A 20,128-nucleotide genomic window follows, 5' to 3' on the forward strand; every position below is an offset into this window, starting at 1 on the left:
TTCTCTCTCTCTCTCTCTCCATCTTTCTCCCCCTCCCTCCTCTCTCCCTCTCTCTCCCTCCCTTTCTCCCTCTCTCTCTCCATCCCTCCATCTCTGCCTCTCTCCCTCTCTCCTTCTCTCTCTCCCTCCCTCTTTCAACAGGAAAAGGATTGTCTTCAATCCTTGGTGGTAGTTGTGCAAGGATGCTTGCACAAAGTCAGTGTGGATTTTTCAGAGGTGGTACATTTGTGGAAAAAAGCCAGCTCAGAGATGATATAGACAGAAAAACCTGGCTCCTTGGGGACTTCACTGAGCAAGTGAATTAACTGACTCCGGAACCCTTTTCCTTTGGGGCTTCTTGAGATATGTGATAGTAAACTCTTCCCCCTGTAATTGGTTTAGGAGGTGTTTTGGGTTGGAGTTTCTGTTACATCCAGTCAAAAGCATGATAAATAAATAAATGCACCTTATTGATATTCTAATACTGCTTGTGTTAGAAGGTTGGTCAACAGAGATGATGAGCTAAAATCCTCTTACCTTCTGCTTCCCTCTCTCCCTTTGCAGACAGCTATTTCTCATCTGTGACATATCTAGTTTAGAAAGAAAGCAAGAACTTCAAACATTTCCGAGGAGAGCCTATTTGTGGCACATTTTTTTTTCTCCTTACAGTCATTCTGTCAAAACATGTATTGCCTACTGGAAAAGGCCATTGTGTGGCATGGAGCTGGTCAGCATGTTTAAGCTTTTGGATGGGCATGCATTTGTCTGTTGCTGAGTCTTTCTGAATACTTTGTGATGAACATAAAATCACTGTTTCTTGCAAATATGGCTTCAGCATAGGGAAGTTTGCCATGAAATACCAGATGGTACTGAGGCACAAAGTTCTTCCTGCCTGAGAACAACATCATCTGCAAAACAGAGCTACTCATGCTACAGCTCAATAAAGAAATTCTTTGCTGTCTCCTTAGACCTCACTGAGTCTGGTCATGAACATATTATTTGGACAACACACAAGCTATCTTGGAATTCTTTTCTAAGACTGTGTCTGCTCCCTCCTCCCCACTCGCTAATACACTGAAAGAGTCTCTGCTCAATGATCGTGACAAGATACTACCCAGGAAAGTAATCGTGAATGGTGGAATTTCTTCTACTATAGAGGAATTTATAATAGCAAACATCGTACTTAGTGTGGGAGTGTAAATATGACTGGCATCCGTGTTTAAGGAATCTGTACCCTCATCAGGAGAAAGCCCCATAAGCAAATGGTAGATTATGTACAAGGTACAGAAGTGGCACAAAGGATAAGATGGTTTAATCTTGGGGGCATCAGGAGAAAGGAGATTGCTTGCAGGTTTATTTGAGCTAGACTTGAAAGAACATAAAGGGATTCCAGGCAGAGGGGACAGTGTATATAAAGGCATAAAGACATGAACCAGCATGAAAGGATGGTGTTTTAAAAGCTAATGGGGGAAAAAGAAGCATTTACTCACTTCTTCATCCTGACTTTATCATGAGATTGACTTGCTGAACTCGGGGAGTCTATGTATTGACCTGGATATGGAGAATGTGATATGAGTTCAAGAAGAAGCTCTAAGGGTAGCCATTGGGTAAGCCTTGGCACCCAGTCCTGCTCCCAGATTTTGTGAAGTTATCTTTCTCATTTTGAAAATGAAACTCCACCTCACTGGTAGCCGTGGACATTGGAATAATCCATGTAAAGCACTTAGATATGTGCTGAGTATGTAATGAATGGTCAAAAATTGTTATTACTGGTTGTTAAGTTATATTAAGGGTGGTAAAGAGGAAATCATACTGTTGTAAAAAGTTAGTCCTCTCATTGTATACCTAGACATAAACCACTTGAATTTCTTGTGGGAAAGCATTGACTTGAAACTTTGATGACTCATGACAGACCCAGTTCTGATTTTGCAGCTCAGTTACTTGGTCCAGAGTGTGCTGGTCTTCCCATTTCCTGCTTTCTTCTATAGTAAACCTCCAAGAAAGCTTGTTTATGTAACCTCATTGATTTCATCAGACCTTAATGAGTGGCTGTGTGGGGAATGGATGTGACTTGATTGCAGTAAGCACTTCTTAGAATAACTCAGGAGGCTTCTGTTTCTTTTTGAACTTTCTACCTTCACAGTCATCTCTGAATTGCTCATTGCAGGAGAAATTGCTCAGGCTGCCATTTATGATAATAGGTTTGTATTTATTTTCAATGAGCTTATATTACTGTTGTGGATCATTGATGGTTATTTTCTTGGTCCTTTTCCCTCTCAGAGTGGTGAGTGAAATGGATGCTGTCAGTGAACAAGAAGGGTCTGAAAGCAGATGTTTGGAAGATAGTGACCAATGAGCCTTGCCAGTTTTCTCTCTTTTTCTACTTACCACTGTATTCAGGGAATAGGAGAGTCCTGTTGAGTAACTCTTCAGCACTTAACTAGATTATCTTTTCTAAGATGCAGTTGACTGAAAACATCGGGTTGGATAAAAACAGCCAGTAGGGTCAGGGGAATGTAGTGACAGACTAATAACTATGAACTTGGATTGCAGAGGCCTAGGTAAGAGTCTCAGTTGTATGATCAAATTGGTTTTGTTTCGTAATCTCTGAATCTGTTTTCTAGTCCCTAACATTTGGGGAAAGGATGGTGAGTAATAATACCTACTTTACTCTTTAGTAGTGAATCAGTAAAAAATATGGTTGTCTTTTATTACTGGTATTGGCTCTAGGATACCCACATGGGTACCAAAACCCACCAGTGCTCCAAGTCTTTTATATAAAATGGCTTAGAGTTTGCATATAATCTATGCTTACTATCTTATGTGTACTTTAAATCATCTAGTTTTCTTATAATAACAAATGTAATGTAAATGCTATGGAAATAGTTGTACTGTGTTATTTAGAGAATAATGACATGAAAAGTCTGTGTTCAGTACAGCAGGGTTTTTTTTTCCTGAATATTTTGTCTGCAGTTGGTTGATTGTGGGTTCAGATATGGAAGGTTGACTGCACTGAGGCATTGAATTTTGGCCCTTGTTCATTTTCCATTCAGTTTGTCACACCACGTCACTTTGCCCCAAGCTTATGTATGGCAAAGCTTGCCTCTGTGAATGAGGCCTTACCTGTTTTGCATGGTGCAGCATGGTCCACTCATCTATGTCTTCAGTGCCATATGAACATCATATGCATTTATCAATACTAGTGCTGACCAATGGAAATATCATATAATACTAATTTAAAAATATCTAGGAGTCATATTAAGATGCAAAAGAAACATGAAAAAATTTTAAATAATTTATTTTGCCCATACATGAAAATGTTTCTCAAAGTATAGTTGATATAGAGATATTAGCAGTATATTTTATGTTATTTTTGTTGTACTGAGTATTTTAACTGCAAATGTATTTAAAGCTTAGAAAACATCAACTTGTACTAGTACTAGACACATTTAAAATGCTGAATGGCCAGGTGTAGCTCATGACTCCTGTGTTGGACAGCATCGTCAGGGACCCGTCCACTGTTAATTGTTGTTTAGCATTCATTTTAAGATTCATTTTTATTTGGTTTTACAATTGCTGAAGTAAAATGACCATGCATTTCTAAAATATTAGTGGTTATAAAGCATTCCATATGTGTTAATATACTTTTATTCTAGCATCTCATTTCATACAATATCCTGTTAGATGTGCATTATTGCTGTCATATTGTGTAGAAAGAGTTGAGACATTGAGGTTATGGGACTCACTTAAGATCATATAAAATTTGTGGGACTCCTCGATACAAACAGAAGTGGACTAACCATAGAGACCCCTTAATGACTCCACTGCCCATTAGTAATAGTTTTAATAATTAATGAAATAAGCTATATTTGATAGGTTGCTTTTTGATCCATTGTTGAGATTAAGGTTATCTAGAGTTCTTGTAATTGCACAATATACACTGACTTTTCTGTGGGGGTGGTCAGTGTAAGAATGGAGGATGTGGCCATTCTAATGGAATATAGGACTAGTTTCATAGTAGCCAACTGGCATTTATTCCTTCATTCACCACACTGAGAACGTTCTCTGTGCTAGGCATTGTTCTGGTGCAGGTCTAAAGCAGCAAGCTAAAACCAAGTTCTTATCCTAAAGCAATGGAGGGAGTCCTTAAATATTAAATAAATGCACATTGCCCTATATGATACATCAGATGGGATTAGACACCACTTTCCAGAAAAAGTCAGTGACTGTGAGCTAAAAAGAGAATAATATGGTAGTTGGAAGGAATGTAAGGTTTAGGATACTGGTTCAGAACCTTTTCCTGCCAGATGAGGCAAGATGCTTTAACTTTTCAGCTTAATTTCATTATTTGTAACAATGCTCTGCAAGAGTTTTAGAAACATTAATGCAACGTATTGTTCAAAAATACCAAAGTTTAAGGCCGGGTGCTGTGGCATACATCTGTAATCCCAGCTGCTTGGGAGGTTGAGGCAAGAGGGTCACAAGTATGAGGCCAACCTCAGCAACTTAGTAAGGCCCTAAGCAACTTAGTGATACCCTGTCTCAAAATAAAAAGAACTGGGGATGTAGCATGTGTTGTTCAGTGGTTAGCCACTCTGGGTTCAATTTCTGGTATCAAAAAAAAAAAAAAAAGGGCCAAATTTCAGTTACACGAATTGAAAAAGTTCTAGAGATCAGATGCACAGCATGGTAACTATAATTAATAATGATATTTTTTACACTTGAAATTTGTTAAGTAGATATTAAGTGTTCTCAACACACACCATAACTGTGAGTTGATAGATATGTTTACTATCTTAATTCTGGTAATAATCATTTTTTTTGTGTGTGTGTGTGAAAACATCACACTGTTACTTCAAACATGTACAAGTTTTACTGGTTATAATTCAATAAAGAGAAGAAGAAAAATGAGATGTATGGAATGTGCTCAGTAAAACATGGTAGGGAAATAGAGTATTCATGGATTTAACATTCACAATTTAGAATTCACTCACTCCCTACAAGACCATAATGGATGCAGTTTTGCTGAGGTTCAAATTCAACTGAGAGGACAATAAGAATGTGGATGGAAATGGTTTACTTGGCAGCTGAGTGAGCCTAGCCTGGGGCTCACTTGTCCACCATGCAATGGGATTTTGCTGTTATGTACTCTTTGCTTAGCATATATTTTATTATAAAATATGTTAAAGCAGTATTGCACATTTGGGGATTTTTAATCTTCCTCTCAATATTGTGGGATAATAGAATTCAGTCTGCCAAAATAATGTTATTTTCTGTCTACCGCAGGCACTTAGACTCAGGTGCTCACTGCTTGTTGGGGCAGGTTTATTAAATAAGGAGCTTTTCAGATGAAAAAAAAAAAACATATGGGAAGAATATTTTATTTTAGAATAAATTAAGATAAACTTCACCAGCATGTACTATGGCATTTTCCCTCTGTTTGGGTACCTCACTGAGTTTTTGGTGGGTTAGGATTTAGTACCATATTACTAGTTGCTATGTATAACCAGTAAAGCCCAAATAAAAGTAGTCTGTACCTGTGGAGGTTATTGCTCACATAATGGAAAATTAGGAGGTAGGCGTTCTAGGGTGACTGTGCTGCTCCACATCATGTGGTCTCTGGCTGTTTTTGTCTTGCTACCCCACCATCTTGATGGTCAAGGTACAGCTCCAGTTGGCATATCACATTCCAGCTGGTGGGAAAAGAGAAAAGAGGAGGACACAAAAAGTGTGCCTCACCCACCTCTTAAGATTTCTGGGAGACCATGTGTACATTTCCTCTCATCTCACTGGGCATAACTTATCCACTTGATTATATGGACAAAGGAGCCTGGTACTTACAGCCGTAGGTGGGAATATTCACTCAGGTAGAGTATCCCTGATCTGAAGTGCTTGGGATCAGAAATGTTTCAGATGTCAGATTTGAGGGAGGAATGAGATTTTGGACTATTTGCATAGACTATAGGTTGAGCATCCCCAATCTGAAACCCAAATCCTTCCAAATCTGAAGGATTTGGAGTTTGAGATTTTTCAGATTAGGGAGGCATACCCTGTGTCTGTGCTTAAGGAAGAGAGTGTGAAAGGTTATTTGGATAGGACATGACTAATACCAGCGCTACCCACAGGGCTTGTCATGGAGGAGAAGTGCCTGGAGCCCCTCTCTTACAGTTCTGTTGTGCTGTTTGGGGAACTCCATCAATTCAGAAACATGGAAGGCAATGATGATTTTACTCCAATAGTTTGATGTAGATGTTTTGACAGAGTGTTGATAGGAAGGGAAAAGAAAATGGCACCTACCCTTTTGTCGTCTTCTGCTGAATCTAATTAGCAGCCCTGCAGCTATGGCTTTGTGCATTTGAACGAGTGAGTATCTGTGCCTCAAGTGTCTTACCTCTTTGAAAAATCTCTTTCTACCTCTATTTGATGTGTCTGAGGAAAATGCATACCCAGGTTCCATTCCCGGACATATGCCTTCCATGAGTCACCTGCTGCTTTGAATCTCACGGTGACCATATTTGCTCACCAGGATGCTGGGCAGCCCGTATGTGGAGTGTGTAGCCTCTGATGGGCATGCAGACGGAGCAGGCTCCATGTAGCACTGATTGCTGGGTTCCCAAGCAGCAAACTGGCTGGTCTCCTGCTGGAGTACAAGTCCTGGCCTACTTCAGTTGATCCACAATTTAGAATGCAAAACTAGAACGTAATTTGAACATGGAAAAAAAATCGAAGAAATATAAAACGCCTCTGAATTCTGATAAGTGTTTTTCCTGCGGCAGTTATGGATGAGTTATCACAACCATTCTGGATTTCTAAAATTTAGCTAAGTCAGTGCTTGAAGAATTCTTGTTTTAAGGCTGATCTCTTGATTGTATTTAGATATTTGCCAGGGTATTGATGTTCCAGTTAAATTGTACAGTTCAGTTTTATAGAAAAGTTTCTTTTAAAATTGTTACAAAATTTCTGCTGGTCAATTTATTTCTTTATATTTGAAAAATATTCCTTGTTAAATATAGTAATCTGAAGAAAAACATATGAGCTAAATTAAAAACTTAGGGTGAATAAGAACAAAATGAACTCCCCCTAAGAGTGTATCCAACTGAAGCAGTGCACACGATGGCAGAGCCCAGGATTCCTGAATTATTCCTCAACTAGTGGGTATTTTTTTATAATGATTTGGATAATATTTTATTAGTGGATATAACAAAGCTAGCAGAGCTCTGCAGGCATGGGGTGAAAGAATCAGAATTCTAACACAAACGAAAAATCATCAACTGGAACACTGAACCAAATAAATATAGCAAGATGAAGTATGGCTTAATGAAGAACATGTAAGAATGTTTTAGAAGTTTTTGTTGATTATAAGCACCATGTGAGTCAGTTGATGTGACTGCCAAGAAGAATTAATTGGTTTTTAGTTTGAATTAATAGAGTGCTTACAGTGTGGGAAGTCATCCTCCCCCTTATTTCTGTGTTGGCTGCACTATCCTAGGGGAATTGTGATCACTCTACCAGTACCTTTAAAGAGGACACTGGCATCATAATGAGTTTCATTTCCTTAGTGTTAGAGCTTTCAAAGTGCTTTCATGTACTTCATTTTATTTCACATGCTTATTTTGTGGACATCCCAGAGTATATCCTTAGGACCCAGGATATCTGGGGGGAACTAGGAGAATTTATTCTAGAAAAGGGAAGACCCATAAATTAGCCAGTACTCAAGTTCAGATCCTTGAACAGCTATGCTGAAGAAAAAGAGTGACATCTAGGTTGTTTTATCTTAGTACAGAGCTAGGGGTGGGTAGTTAGTACTATGAAACCTGGGGAAGCCAACTTCAATTTTTTTATAACTGCCTAAAGTTGACTCAACAGGTGCCGTCTGTTGTGTGTGTGAGGGGAAGGCTTAAATCGAATCTGAGAGATCAGTTGGTATAGATTTTATAAAGATTAGTATATATTGATTAGGATGTTGAACAGAGTGATTACTATGGTTCTTTTTAATGATTCTCTTTGTCTAAATTTCTTTGAAATTCTCATGTTAAGGAATACAGAAAAGTTCAAGTCTCCTACCTGAAAGGAAAATTGAAAAGTCAACCAGTCTGTTGTCTACTCTCCATGCAGGATAGACTTAAATAATAATAGTAATAATTTTATTATTATAATTATATTGTTATAATATTTTAATATTATATTTATATATAATAATTATATTTTTATTATTGTTGTTATTATTATTATTTGAACCAGGGATTGAACCCAAGGGCACTAAACCACTGAGCCACAACCCCAGCCCTTTTCATATTTTATTTTGGGACAGTGTCTTGCTAAGTTGCTTAGGGCCTCACTAAGTTGCTGAGGCTGACTTTGAACTTGGGACCCTCTTGTGTCAGCCTCCAAGCACTGGGAATACAGGTGTGTGCCACCATGCCCAGCTGATTCAAATTTATATAGTTTTAAAATTTAAACTATTTGTGATAGGATTGCTTTGAGTTTAAAGATAGGCAATCTTCTATTATAGCTTATTCTAAATCTAAATAAAAATTTGAGAAGATTGAGATTTAAAACCCAAAATAAATAAACCAGTGTAGGTTGAAAAATATTTTACCCTTATTTTTGAACTATTCATTTTCTGAAGACTTCCTTCCATAGTTTCTGACTGCATATGGATGAAAATTCACACAAGTGTTCTCATTGTGCCTATTTATGTGAGTGCTACATTATTTTATTTATTGTTCTTTACATTGCTTTGTTCCCCAAGATATCTTGAAAATATTTTCATAAGTACATAGAGAGCTCTTACATCCTTTTATGCAAGTAATAATGTATTGTTTGTAGATAGCATTATTTGTTTCCTATTTATAAATATTAGTTTCCAATTTGTAAATATATAAATATAATTTTTTTCCTGTTTATAAATGTTAGTTTGTTTCCACTTTTGACTGTCAAAGACCATTTTGAAGTATTCTTCATGTAATTAAATTAATGACTTTTGGAGTTTTTAATAAAGTTTATTTTAGAGAATTTTGGGGTTCTCAATGACATTGACCTAGTGTGTAAGGTAGATTGTGCATGTATTTCTTACTCTCACACTTGCATAACATCCCCCACCAGAGTGGCACATTTGTTAAAACAGATGATAGGGAACGTAGCTAAAGGGTGAACTGTTCAATTCCCAACAGTAAATAAATAAGTAAATAACAATGAAAAAAACTCCAGATGATACATTGATACATCATTATCATAGCTTATATTAGGGTTCACTCTTGATATTGTATATTCTGTAGGTTTGGAAAAATTTCTAATGACATGTATCCATCATTATCATGTCACTAGAATAGTTTCAGTACTCTAAGAATCCTCTTTGCTCTGCCAGTTCATCTCTCCCTTCCTTCCTAACTCCAGGAAAGCACGGAGCTTTCTGTCTCCACTATTTTGCCATAGACAGTCTTTTCTGATTGACTTCTCCCATTTAGTAATAGGCATTTTAACTTTCCTTCATGTCTTTCCGTGACTTTGTAGCTCATTTCTTTTTAGTGCTGGATAATATTCCATTGTCTGGTTGTACCATACTTTGTTTATTCACTCATCTGCTGAAAGGCTTCATAAAACTTTTGTAAATGTTCATATTTGTGTGGACAAAAGTTTGAAGTTCTTTTGGGTATATACCAAGGAGTGCAATTTCTGGATCATATGGTAAATTATTTCATAAAGTAGCTTTGCCATTTTGCCTTCCCACTGGCAGTGAAGGGGATCTTGTTCCTCCATATCCCTGCCAGCATTAGCTGTTTTCAGTGTTTTGGATTTTGTACATTCTAATAGGTATGCAATGGTATCTCATTGTTTTACTTTGCATTTCCCACACGACTTATGATGCAGAGCATGTTCTCATACACTTGTTTGCCATCTCTATATCATCTTTGTTGAGGCATGTGATTAGGACTGGACCATTTTTAAATCTGGTTTTTCATTTTCTTTTTGTTGAGTTACACCATTCTTTATATAGCTTGAATTTTTTTTTTTTTTAGATTCATCTTATTTATTTTATTTCTTTTTATTTTTGGTACTGGTGATTGAACCCAGGGGTACTTTGCCATTGAGCTACATCCCCAGTCCTTTTTATTTTTTACTTTGAGTCAGTCTCACTAACTGCTGAGGCTGACCTCGAACTTGATATTCTCCTTCTTCAGCCTTTTGAGTCATTGGGATTATAGGCATGTGCCACCGCACCCGGCTTCAGATACATCTTTTAAAAATACTTTCTCCCAGTCTGTTGCTTGTCTTCTCATTCTCTTGACAGTGCCTTTCATAGAGCAGAAAATTTTAATTATAGTGAAAAGTCTAACAGAGCAATTATTTTTTTCATGGATCTTCCCTTGGTGTTGTATCTAGAAAGTCATCACAAAATCAGAAGCTACCTAGATTTTCTCCTGTGCTATCGTCTATGATTTTAATAGTTTTGCATTTTGCATTTAGGTTTGTGATCCATTTTGAGTTCATTTCTGTGGGGGACATAGGATGTCTGTCTAAATTATCTCTTTGTTTTTGCATGAGAATGTCTACTTGTTTGTTGAAAAGACTCTTCTCTCCATTTGTTGTTTGTTGTCTTTTATCTTTTGTGATGGATCAGTTGATTATATTTATGTGGATATATTTCTGGACTCTCTATTCTGTCTCATTGATATGTTTGCTTATTCTTTCACCCATCCCTCACTGTCTTGGTCAGTGTAGCCTTAAATATTGAAGTAGGATAGTGTCAGTCTCCAAGTTCTTTTTCTTCAGTACTACAGTACTTCAATACTACTTATTCTTTTGCCTTTCTATATTAAATTTAGAATCAGTTTTTTAATATCCAGAAAATAATTCGCTGGATTTTTATTTAGATTGCATTAAGTCTGTAGTCAAATTTGGGAGAATTGACATCTTGACAATATCGAGTTTGCCTGTGTGTAAACATGAAGCCTCTCTCCATTTAATTAGCTCTTTGATTTTTTTTAATCAGTTTTGTATTTTCCTCATATAGATCTTGTACATATTTTGTTAGATTTATACTCAGGTATTTTATATTCAGGGGTGTTAATGGAAATTTTTTCGAATAGTTAATTTAAAATCCCACTTGTTCATTGCTGTTGCATAGGAAAGCATTTAACGTTTTATATTAACTTGGTATCTTTGTATAATTGCTTATTAGTTCCAGGACCTTTTTTTGTGGATATTTTTGGTCTTTCTACAACGATATTCATGTCATCTGTAAAGAAAGCTTTATTTCCTCTTTCCCAACCTGTACACATTTCATTTACTTTTCTGATCTTATTGCTTTGGTGAGGAAATCCATTATTTTATTGAAAAGCAGTTTTAAGAGGGGATATCCATGCCTTGTTCCTGATTTGAGTGGGAAAGCTTCTTGTTTCTATTACATATGGTGTTCTCCATCAAGTTGAGGAAGTTACTTTTTCTTCCTAGTTTGAGAGATTTATCAGAAATCAATGTTGGACTTTGCCAAATGCTTTTTTTTTAATATCTATTGATGTGATTCTGTGATTTTTTTTTCCTCCTTGTTAACACGTTAATGAATTTTTGAATGTTGAACCACCCTTGCATACTTAGGATAAATCATAAATGATTATGATATATAGTTAATTTTATACACTCTTGGATTCAGTTTTCTAATATTCTTATTGAGGATTTTTATATCTGTATTCATGAGAAATACTATTTGTAGCTTTCTTTCCTTATCATGGACTTACAGAGTCTGAGTCATAAGTAGAAAGATATTTCTCATACTAAAGGAAATCTCCCATGTTTTCTTCTAGTTCCTTTATTCTATCTTTGTAAGTTAAGTTTTAATCAATTTAATCCATAACACTGAGTTATGGTGCAATTTATTTTTTCCTTCTGGACAACTACCTGGTCATCCTAATACCGTTCTTTGGACAGATCATCATTTACTATTTTGAGATGCTCTATAGGCATTTTATAGAACATTTTTTATTGTCTTTGGGTCTATTTCTTGACTCTCCTCCACTGGTCTCTGTCTTTTGGTGTATTATATAGTTTGTTTTGACAATGCAAATAACTTTTAGGAAACTCGGCTTTCTGACTTCTATCCTCAGTACTATATTTTGAATTTAATTTCCCTTTTCTCTCCCTATCTTGCCTATGTGAAATACAGATCCCTTCTATATTCTAATAAAGTAGCCATTTGTTGACTGTTCATATTAGTGTAATATTTAATGCCATTTTTATGTGTTAAGTGTAACTGTAGTGTAGTTATTTATAAAAACATAAGCCTGGTATTTAGCCAGGTACCTCTGACGTGTTTGTGAACTATACCAATTTTGTGAGACTTTTCAAGAAGGTGATTTGTTCAATTCCCCTTTTTTTCAATACATATTTACGAATTTTCCACACCATAATTACCAAAATGTAACACTGTTAAAACAGCTGAACCTAAACACTGATAAACTAGAAATTTCAAAGACAATATTTTAGAGGGGAATTTAATGACCAAAATGCCTTTGATAGAAGAAAATCGAAGGGGAAAAGATATAGGTTCTGGTTTTTCAGGAATATTGATTAAATGGGGGAGTTGGGACACCTGACTGTAAAGGTCCTCTCTTGTTCTTTGCCATTTTCACATACATTTCCCTTTCCATTATTTTACCTGGACACTTGACTTGGCAGGTGAAGCCCTTTTCAGTAATTCCCAGGGCTTGAAAACGAAATGCTCTTGGCAGCCTTATTCTCGGTAGTTACTGTGCTAGTCCATCTGGTCCCTTATGTGAACTATGCTTAAAAGTCATGGACTTAGTTTTCCTTGCTAGTAAGCACACGTACAAAATGTCCCTGCTTTCCTTTTCTTCTTATTGTAGAAATGGAGATTGTAACATAATGGTGATGTTCCTGCATTTCAGCTTGGTTTAACTTCCCTGAAAAAATAACCTTAGTAAAGAAATGGAATGGTCTTCTCTCTTCACTACTCAGGTTTTCTTTTTTCTTTCTTTTTTTTTTTCTTTCTTTCTTTTATTTTTTTTTTTTCCTTACACCTGGGTAAAATGGGACACTTTTTTATCAGTATGTTACTACCAGCAACCATTTCTTTACAAACTATCTCGTTTGTTAGTCTCTGAAATAAAACCCGTGTTTTGAAAGAGCTTTTCTCCTTTATATTGGAATGGCATTTTAATAAACCTTTTTGAACAAATTTAAACTTATTTCACATCAGCTTTCTTTTTTTGAAGCCAAGTCATACCAGTTTTGTTTAGCTTTTCTAATCCTTTAATCATTTTATCCTCAGCATGTTTTCAAATGCTTCATATCTCTGTAGATTCCAGAACTGGGCTGAGTTCTTTAATAAAGCCTCATCAGGATGGAATGAAATGAAAGGATCCCTCCTTCGCTGTTTGTTATGTATTTCAAGATGTATTGTTTCCAAAATGAAATAGTTACGCACCAGCACAATGTGCTGCATGGCACCAGACACTCCTCCCGAAGTGTTTGTCCCCATCGGATGAGCCTTGTGCGGGAGCCTGTGTAGCTGCATGGAGATCAGTGCTGAGAAGGTCACCTTCTTGGTTTGATGCTGTGTCCCAGCTATCTTTAAGTTGTTAATAATTTTTTTAATAAGAGGTTTCTTGATTTCATTTTTCATAAATTTTATAAATCAAGTAGTTGACCCTAACCCCATTTCTAACCCACCACCCTCAGTAGTAACTATGGGAGCTAGACCCAGGGTGAGGCAATCTGTTTACAAATTTACATTCCCCTTCCTGGTTCACATCTCCTCCCTGACCCTACTAGAAGATGCACTCACTGCTCACCTGTTGTCTCTGTTTTCCTTTGGATTTGTCTCCTTCTCATTGCTCCATTTATCTCAGGCACTGAGGTATGTTTGTTCATGGAATCCAAACTTTTGGTGCTCAGTAGTTCTTTCCAGAAGATTCTGTCAGGATCTCTTAACCTTTATAGGCTTCCTTCTTACAACCTCTTCTCCAGGGTATTGTCCACTTATTTCCAAAAATTCTTGCCTCCTCTGTTTTCTTTGTTTAGGGCAGCTGGCAATTTTGTACAGTAGTTAATTTCCCACCCAAAGTTTAGATTTTCTCTGTCTCTGCAAAAGACTGGGATACTAATTGCAGGCATTCTGTCTTGGGTAGAAATTTGGATCCCAGTTCCATATCAGGAATCTACAGCGTGTGGGGATGTGGCTTGAAAACATTTTAAACTTGAGCCATAGGTACAAGTAATAAGATATTTTTGTTTTATTTATTTGTTTGTTTTGCCCTAAAGCGAATTCCAGGTGCCAAAATTAATATGTACCTTAACTTTTAATAATCATCTTATGTGTCATACATTGGTTCATATATCAATTTGTATCCTTTTTTTCTTGTAGCTTAACAAACAACAACTGCAGTTACTAAAAGAACGGTTCCAGGCCTTCCTCAATGGGGAAACCCAAATTGTAGCTGATGAAGCATTTTGCAATGCAGTTCGGAGTTACTATGAGGTAAATTTAAGTTACTTTGTTTTGGGTACTTTGTTGCTTTTTAAACTTTTTAATTTTTTCCCATGACTTTCCCATTTTAAGAAATTCCATGGTATGACAGGAAGTCTGTGAGTTTGCAATCTTCTTGAAAGCATTGTCAATTCTATTTTGCAATTTAAAAACTCTAATTCCATAGCCTGGTTTTGAGAGATAAACAGAATTGGAAATTATTCACATCTTTTGAAAAGTAGACTGTTTAGAAAAGTCTTCTGGCAGTGATTGATATTGCTGAGTATAGCTATCTTTAGGTCCACATGTTTAAATTATCCTTTTTAATCAGGATTTCAATAGTAAATTGCTATCTTATACCATTTTGTCCCCTAAGCGTTATAATAATTAAGGCCAGTAACTAATTTCAAGAGGATAAATTGAAACTCTATTTTCTTCTTAAAGGAATAATACTACCAATACAGTCTTGCTATTTCTTCTGGTTTAGCTTGTGACTCATTGGGAATTCTCTATGGATTTCCTATGAGCACCAGTTTTCACACATGGTCATTAACTGCTTCAGTGAGTTGCCAATAGATGTTAAATTTAAAGAGTTCTCTTTTGTCTTAAGCATTTCAGAGTCATTAGGGGAATAGGCTTCTTCCTTTGTGCAAACACTCTAGCCTGTTTCAACTGTAGAAACATGTTAACCTGCAAACATGTATTAGACTAGTTTTAAAAAGGAAAATATGGACCAAAAATGGTCTGACCTTTCTTGAGGCAGGGAATATTTTTATGTGGAAAAATAAAGTAATTGGTTGTACAGATGCTCAGTGCTGTTTGTAAATCATGAATGATATGCATTGGAGGTTACCTAATGCCCCTCCAGAGAAACATCGGTTAGCCTAAGTCTTGGTCTTAAGATGAAAGTCTGGCTTACCAAGTGTGCGTGTGACACACATCTGTGGCAAAAGTGATACACTCAGTAGAACTTGACCCAGAATATCTTAACAAATGTAGGGCCTTCCATTTCATCTTAAGATTCAAGTCTGAGTCTTGCTTGATGAAATCTTGTCCTGAATCTTAAGATGAGATGTAAGGTCCTATACTTGCATCATGTGGTAAAACAAAAGCCAAAAAGTCTGTATTCCAGATAAAGGAAATGAAAGTAATTTGTATACATAGATATGAATATTTTAACATAATAGTTATCTCATTCAGGGTTTTGGTAAATGCATCATGGCACTGTAAGATGATGGTATTCAGGAAATGGAAATTCTGTACTGTCTCTAATTTTTTTAATAAATCTAACATTTTTCTAAAATAAGTGTTTTTTTTGTAGTAAGCACATAGTATAATAAAAGGCATAGGAAAACTGTGCTAATACAATATTGTAACTCTAATGATGAGAGTATCCCCATTGTATTATACCTGCTGATCATGTCCTCATCTGGGTGTTATCAAGTGATTGATTAGAGACAAGTACAAGGTGATCAGGTGTGTAGCATGAAATATGTAGGTTACTGGAAGAAACTTGAGCTATTTAGCCTTGTCACAGATTGGGCTTCTGTTGTACATGGTTCAAAAAGCAAAACGAGGACAGATGGAATCTGAAGTACAGAAGACTTCCTCTCTCTTTCACCAATGTATTTTGAGTGATTTTATGAGATGCCTTTTTGCATCTTGATTGTAGGTCTTTGTATTCTGTAGACCCTTGAGAGTTAACTGGGTCTAGAAATGTAGCTCGGGGGTTTTCAAGATGGCGGACTAGAGGGTGGCTGCATTTCATGTTGCTCCAGGACTCAGGATTCAAAAGAGGAGATATTGAGAGACTTGGGACCAACTCAAAGCCGCCGGGTCAGTCTCTCCCATTGGGGAGGCGTCCCGGATGGGGCGGTAGTCCCGGAACGCAGGGAACTTTGTGAAATAGAGCTTCCCAACGAGACACCCCTCCCCCAGCTGGAACAGTGAACACGGACAACTGGGAGCATCAGAGAGGAGGCCGCTCAGCACAACGCTTGGTTTCAGAGCAACCCGCCGGGCTTCGGCGGCTGCCCAGAGGAGGGGCCGTATAGCCAGGTGATTAGGTGCAGAGGAGGGTCCCAGGACCTAGGTGGCTTCTCGGTGGAAGAGCTGCAGAGACAAGCTGAGGGGTGGAGCGAAGGTTCCAGGACTTCGGGCAGCTTCTCTGAGAAGATGCAGCCTAAGGAGACTTGTCTGCGAAGGGTGAGGCTCCCAGGTCCAGGAGGTAGGTCCGGGCCCCTGGGAACATTGCAGAGGAAGACTGCCCAGCCCAGGCGGCAAGATACACCTCCCCCTGCTGGAGCAGTGAACATGGAAAACTGGGAGCTTTGTAGAGGAGGCCACTCAGCACAACGCTTGGTTTCAGAGCAACCCTCGGCTGCCCAGAGGAAGAGCTGCGTGGCAAGCTGTTTGGACTCAGAGCAACCTCCTGAACAACACGGAGGGAGGGACTGCCCTGAGGAGGAGGTGCGCAGTGAGTTGCTTGGTCTCCAAGGGACCACACAGAACACCGGGTGGCTGCGTGGAGGAAGAGGCATGCAGCGGGTCGCTGGGGCTCGCGACATTTGTACGAGGCTCCAGGTGTGTTCAGAGGAGGGGCCACATAGCCAGGTGATTAGGTGCAAAGCACGGTCCGGGGACCTAGGCGGCTTTCGGTGAAAGAGCTGCACAGAGACAAGCTGAGGGGCGGAGTGAAGGTTCCAGGACTGTGGGCAGATTCTCTGAGGAGAAGCAGCCTAAGGAGACTCGTCTGCAAAGGGTGAGGCTCCCAGGCCCAGGAGGTAGGTCCGGGCCCCTGGGAACGTTGCCTGGGAAGGCTGCCCTGCCCAGGTGGTAGTTGTGGATTAAGGGGAACATCCAGGAGGGGAACTGAGCAGCGAGACCTCCCCACCGGGTGAGTCTTCCCAGCTGGGTGAGGTTTTCCCACAAGGATGATAAAACCAGAGACACAGGCCCAAACAGGCCTTGCCTCAGCCCGCAGCCTAGTTCCCCTTTGGTTGACCATTGGTCAACAAGTGGAGGCACCTCTGCCCACTAGCAGGGAATATACCCCACCTGAAGGCCACCACCCCTAGAGAGGCAGCTTCCTTGGGGAGCACCGCATTATCAACTTCCTCCAAGACTTCAGGTTACTGAAGGCTAAGAGGGGATATACTAGAAATCTTCAGGGACATTATAAGTCAATAGAGGAAATCTGCAACATCTCAGCAGTCCACTTATACTTGAACGACATGAGAAAACAAGGGAAGAAAATGCTTCAAACAAATCTGGATGTTACATCAATAAAATCCAGTGACAGCATGGCAGAAGAAATGTCAGAAAGGGAGTTCAGAATGTACATAATTAACATGATAAGGGAAGCAAACGACGAAAGAGCAAATGCAGGCATTGAATGGTCGCACCAATCGACAGTTAAAAGAGCAAATACAGGAAGCAAAAGATTATTTCAATAAAGAGTTAGAGATATTGAAAAAAACCAAACAGAAATCCTTGAAATGAAGGAAACAATAAACCAAATTAAGAACTCCATAGAAAGCATAACCAATAGGATAGAACACCTGAAGACAGAACCTCAGATATTGAAGAAAAAATATTTAACCTTGAAAACAAAGTTGAACAAACAGAGAAGATGGTAAGAAATCATGAACAGAATCTCCAAGAACTATGGGATATCATGAAAAGGCCAAATTTGAGAATTATTGGGATTGAGGAAGGCTTAGAGAAACAAACCAAAGGAATGAACAATCTATTCAATGAAATAATATCAGAAAATTTCCCAAATCTGAAGATTGAAATGGAAAATCAAGTTCAAGAGGCTTATAGGACTCCAAATACGCAAAATTACAACAGACCCACACCAAGGCATATTATAATGAAAATACCTAACATACAAAATAAAGACAGAATTTTAAATGCTACAAGAGAAAAGATCAAATTACATTCAGGGGGGAAACCAATACGGATATCAGCAGGTTTTCAATCCAGACCCTAAAAGCTAGAAGGGCCTGGAACAACATTTTTCAAGCTCTGAAAGAAAATGGATGCCAACCAAGAATCTTATACCCAGCAAAACTTACCTTCAGATTTGACGATGAAATAAAATCCTTCCATGATAAACAAAAGCTAAAAGAATTTACGAAAAGAAAGCCAGCATTACAGAACATTCTCAGCAAAATATTCCATGAGGAAGAGATGAAAAACAAAGAAGCAAATCAGCAAAGGGAGGAGCTATCCTAAAGGAACTGTCAAAGGAGGAACCAAGTCGTGTCAAAAATAAACAAATAAATAAATAAAATGAGTCAGATGACCGGGAATACAAATCATATCTCAATAATAGAAATGTAGCTCAGTGATAGAGAATATGCAAGGAACTTAGTTCAATCCCCAGTACCTGGGGAAGAGAAAAAAAAAAGTTATCTGTCTGATATTATATTGGTGGTACCTTCAGATATTTGATCTACTTTACTGATCTTTAATACCTGGGATCAGTATGATACCCAACTCATATTTCTTTTTTTCCACATTAGATGACCAAAATAATTTCTTCATGGGGAATAATTTCTTTCAATTAGATAATGCTAGAGTTATATTTTTCATGATGTTTCCATGCATAGTATTCTCTTAGAGGTGTGTGTTTGTGAGACCATATATCAATTTTAATACATGTTCATCATGGATATTACTTAATAGAATACATAAAAGTATATACTACAAAGTTAATAATGATTTTTATATGACTGTATAATTTCTATCACAACCTTTTAAAAAGTCTTATATATTAAGAAGTTAAGAGAATAATTTTTTAAAATTTCATCAGTTTTTTTATCATCATAGCTTTACACATAAGTTAAAAAACAACAAAAACAAAAAAACTTCTAATCTACCTAATTAGACAGACAAGGTGGTAGAGAAGGACCTAAACAGAAAAAGAAGGTGGGAAAAAGCACATAACATGCATAATTATTTATCGAAAGCATACATAATATTTTATAAAAGTTACCAGTTAAAATTTTATGGTTGCAAAAGCTGGATAGATTCTGCTCTATTTTCATTTCTTTTGATTGTAGAGTTTTTCTCTTTCTTCAATCATCTCACTATCTAGGAGAAGACCTAAAATGATCACTGATTCTATAAGTTTTTCTTTTTTTTTCTTTCTGATCATATCTTTTGTTATTTTTGTTTTGCTTTTCATTTTAGGAAACTTCAGCTGACTCTGCAGATTGGTAAACACAGGTTTATTGCAGTTTGTTATTTTCCAAGTTTTCTTCCCTTCAGATAGCTGTGTATGTTTCATGAAATTCAGGTGGACTTCATCCAAATACAGCAAATGACAGTGTGATTTATAATGGATATGGAAAAGGAAATGGTTTTTCTCTTGAAGATTTCCAAAAGACAGTATATAGTTGCTTACCAGCTGTTTTCAGCATAATAGAACCTTTCAAGTTTTCATACAAAAAATGGATATTAGACCTTTTTACCTCTTTCTTGTGTGTGTGAATTGGAGGGGAATACTTGGCTTCATTTACAACTTTTAAGATAGGATGTGTAATGTTTGTTCTCTTCAGGTTTCAAAGAATAGATGAGAATTTTGGTGTTATTTAATCTTTTAAAAATTAACATTATTACCTCACATACATGTATGACTGCATGACCAACGTGATT

The 20,128-nt window shown here is 37.4% G+C and overlaps 1 protein-coding gene across 16 annotated transcripts in view; it reads left to right on the forward strand.

Moving 5' to 3' along the window:
• Cadps2 (calcium dependent secretion activator 2) overlaps positions 1-20,128 on the forward strand; it is a 526,649-nt gene that overhangs the window by 108,257 nt on the left and 398,264 nt on the right. For all 16 annotated transcript variants that reach the window (XM_047562660.1, XM_047562665.1, XM_047562675.1 and 13 more), the window contains exon 2: positions 14,363-14,476. In XM_047562660.1, the coding sequence (XP_047418616.1) occupies positions 14,363-14,476 (114 nt within the window). The remainder of the gene's footprint in view (positions 1-14,362; positions 14,477-20,128) is intronic.

The sequence above is a fragment of the Sciurus carolinensis genome, chromosome 8 (assembly GCF_902686445.1).
Source record: "Sciurus carolinensis chromosome 8, mSciCar1.2, whole genome shotgun sequence".
In the NCBI taxonomy this organism is placed as follows: Eukaryota; Metazoa; Chordata; class Mammalia; order Rodentia; family Sciuridae; genus Sciurus; species Sciurus carolinensis.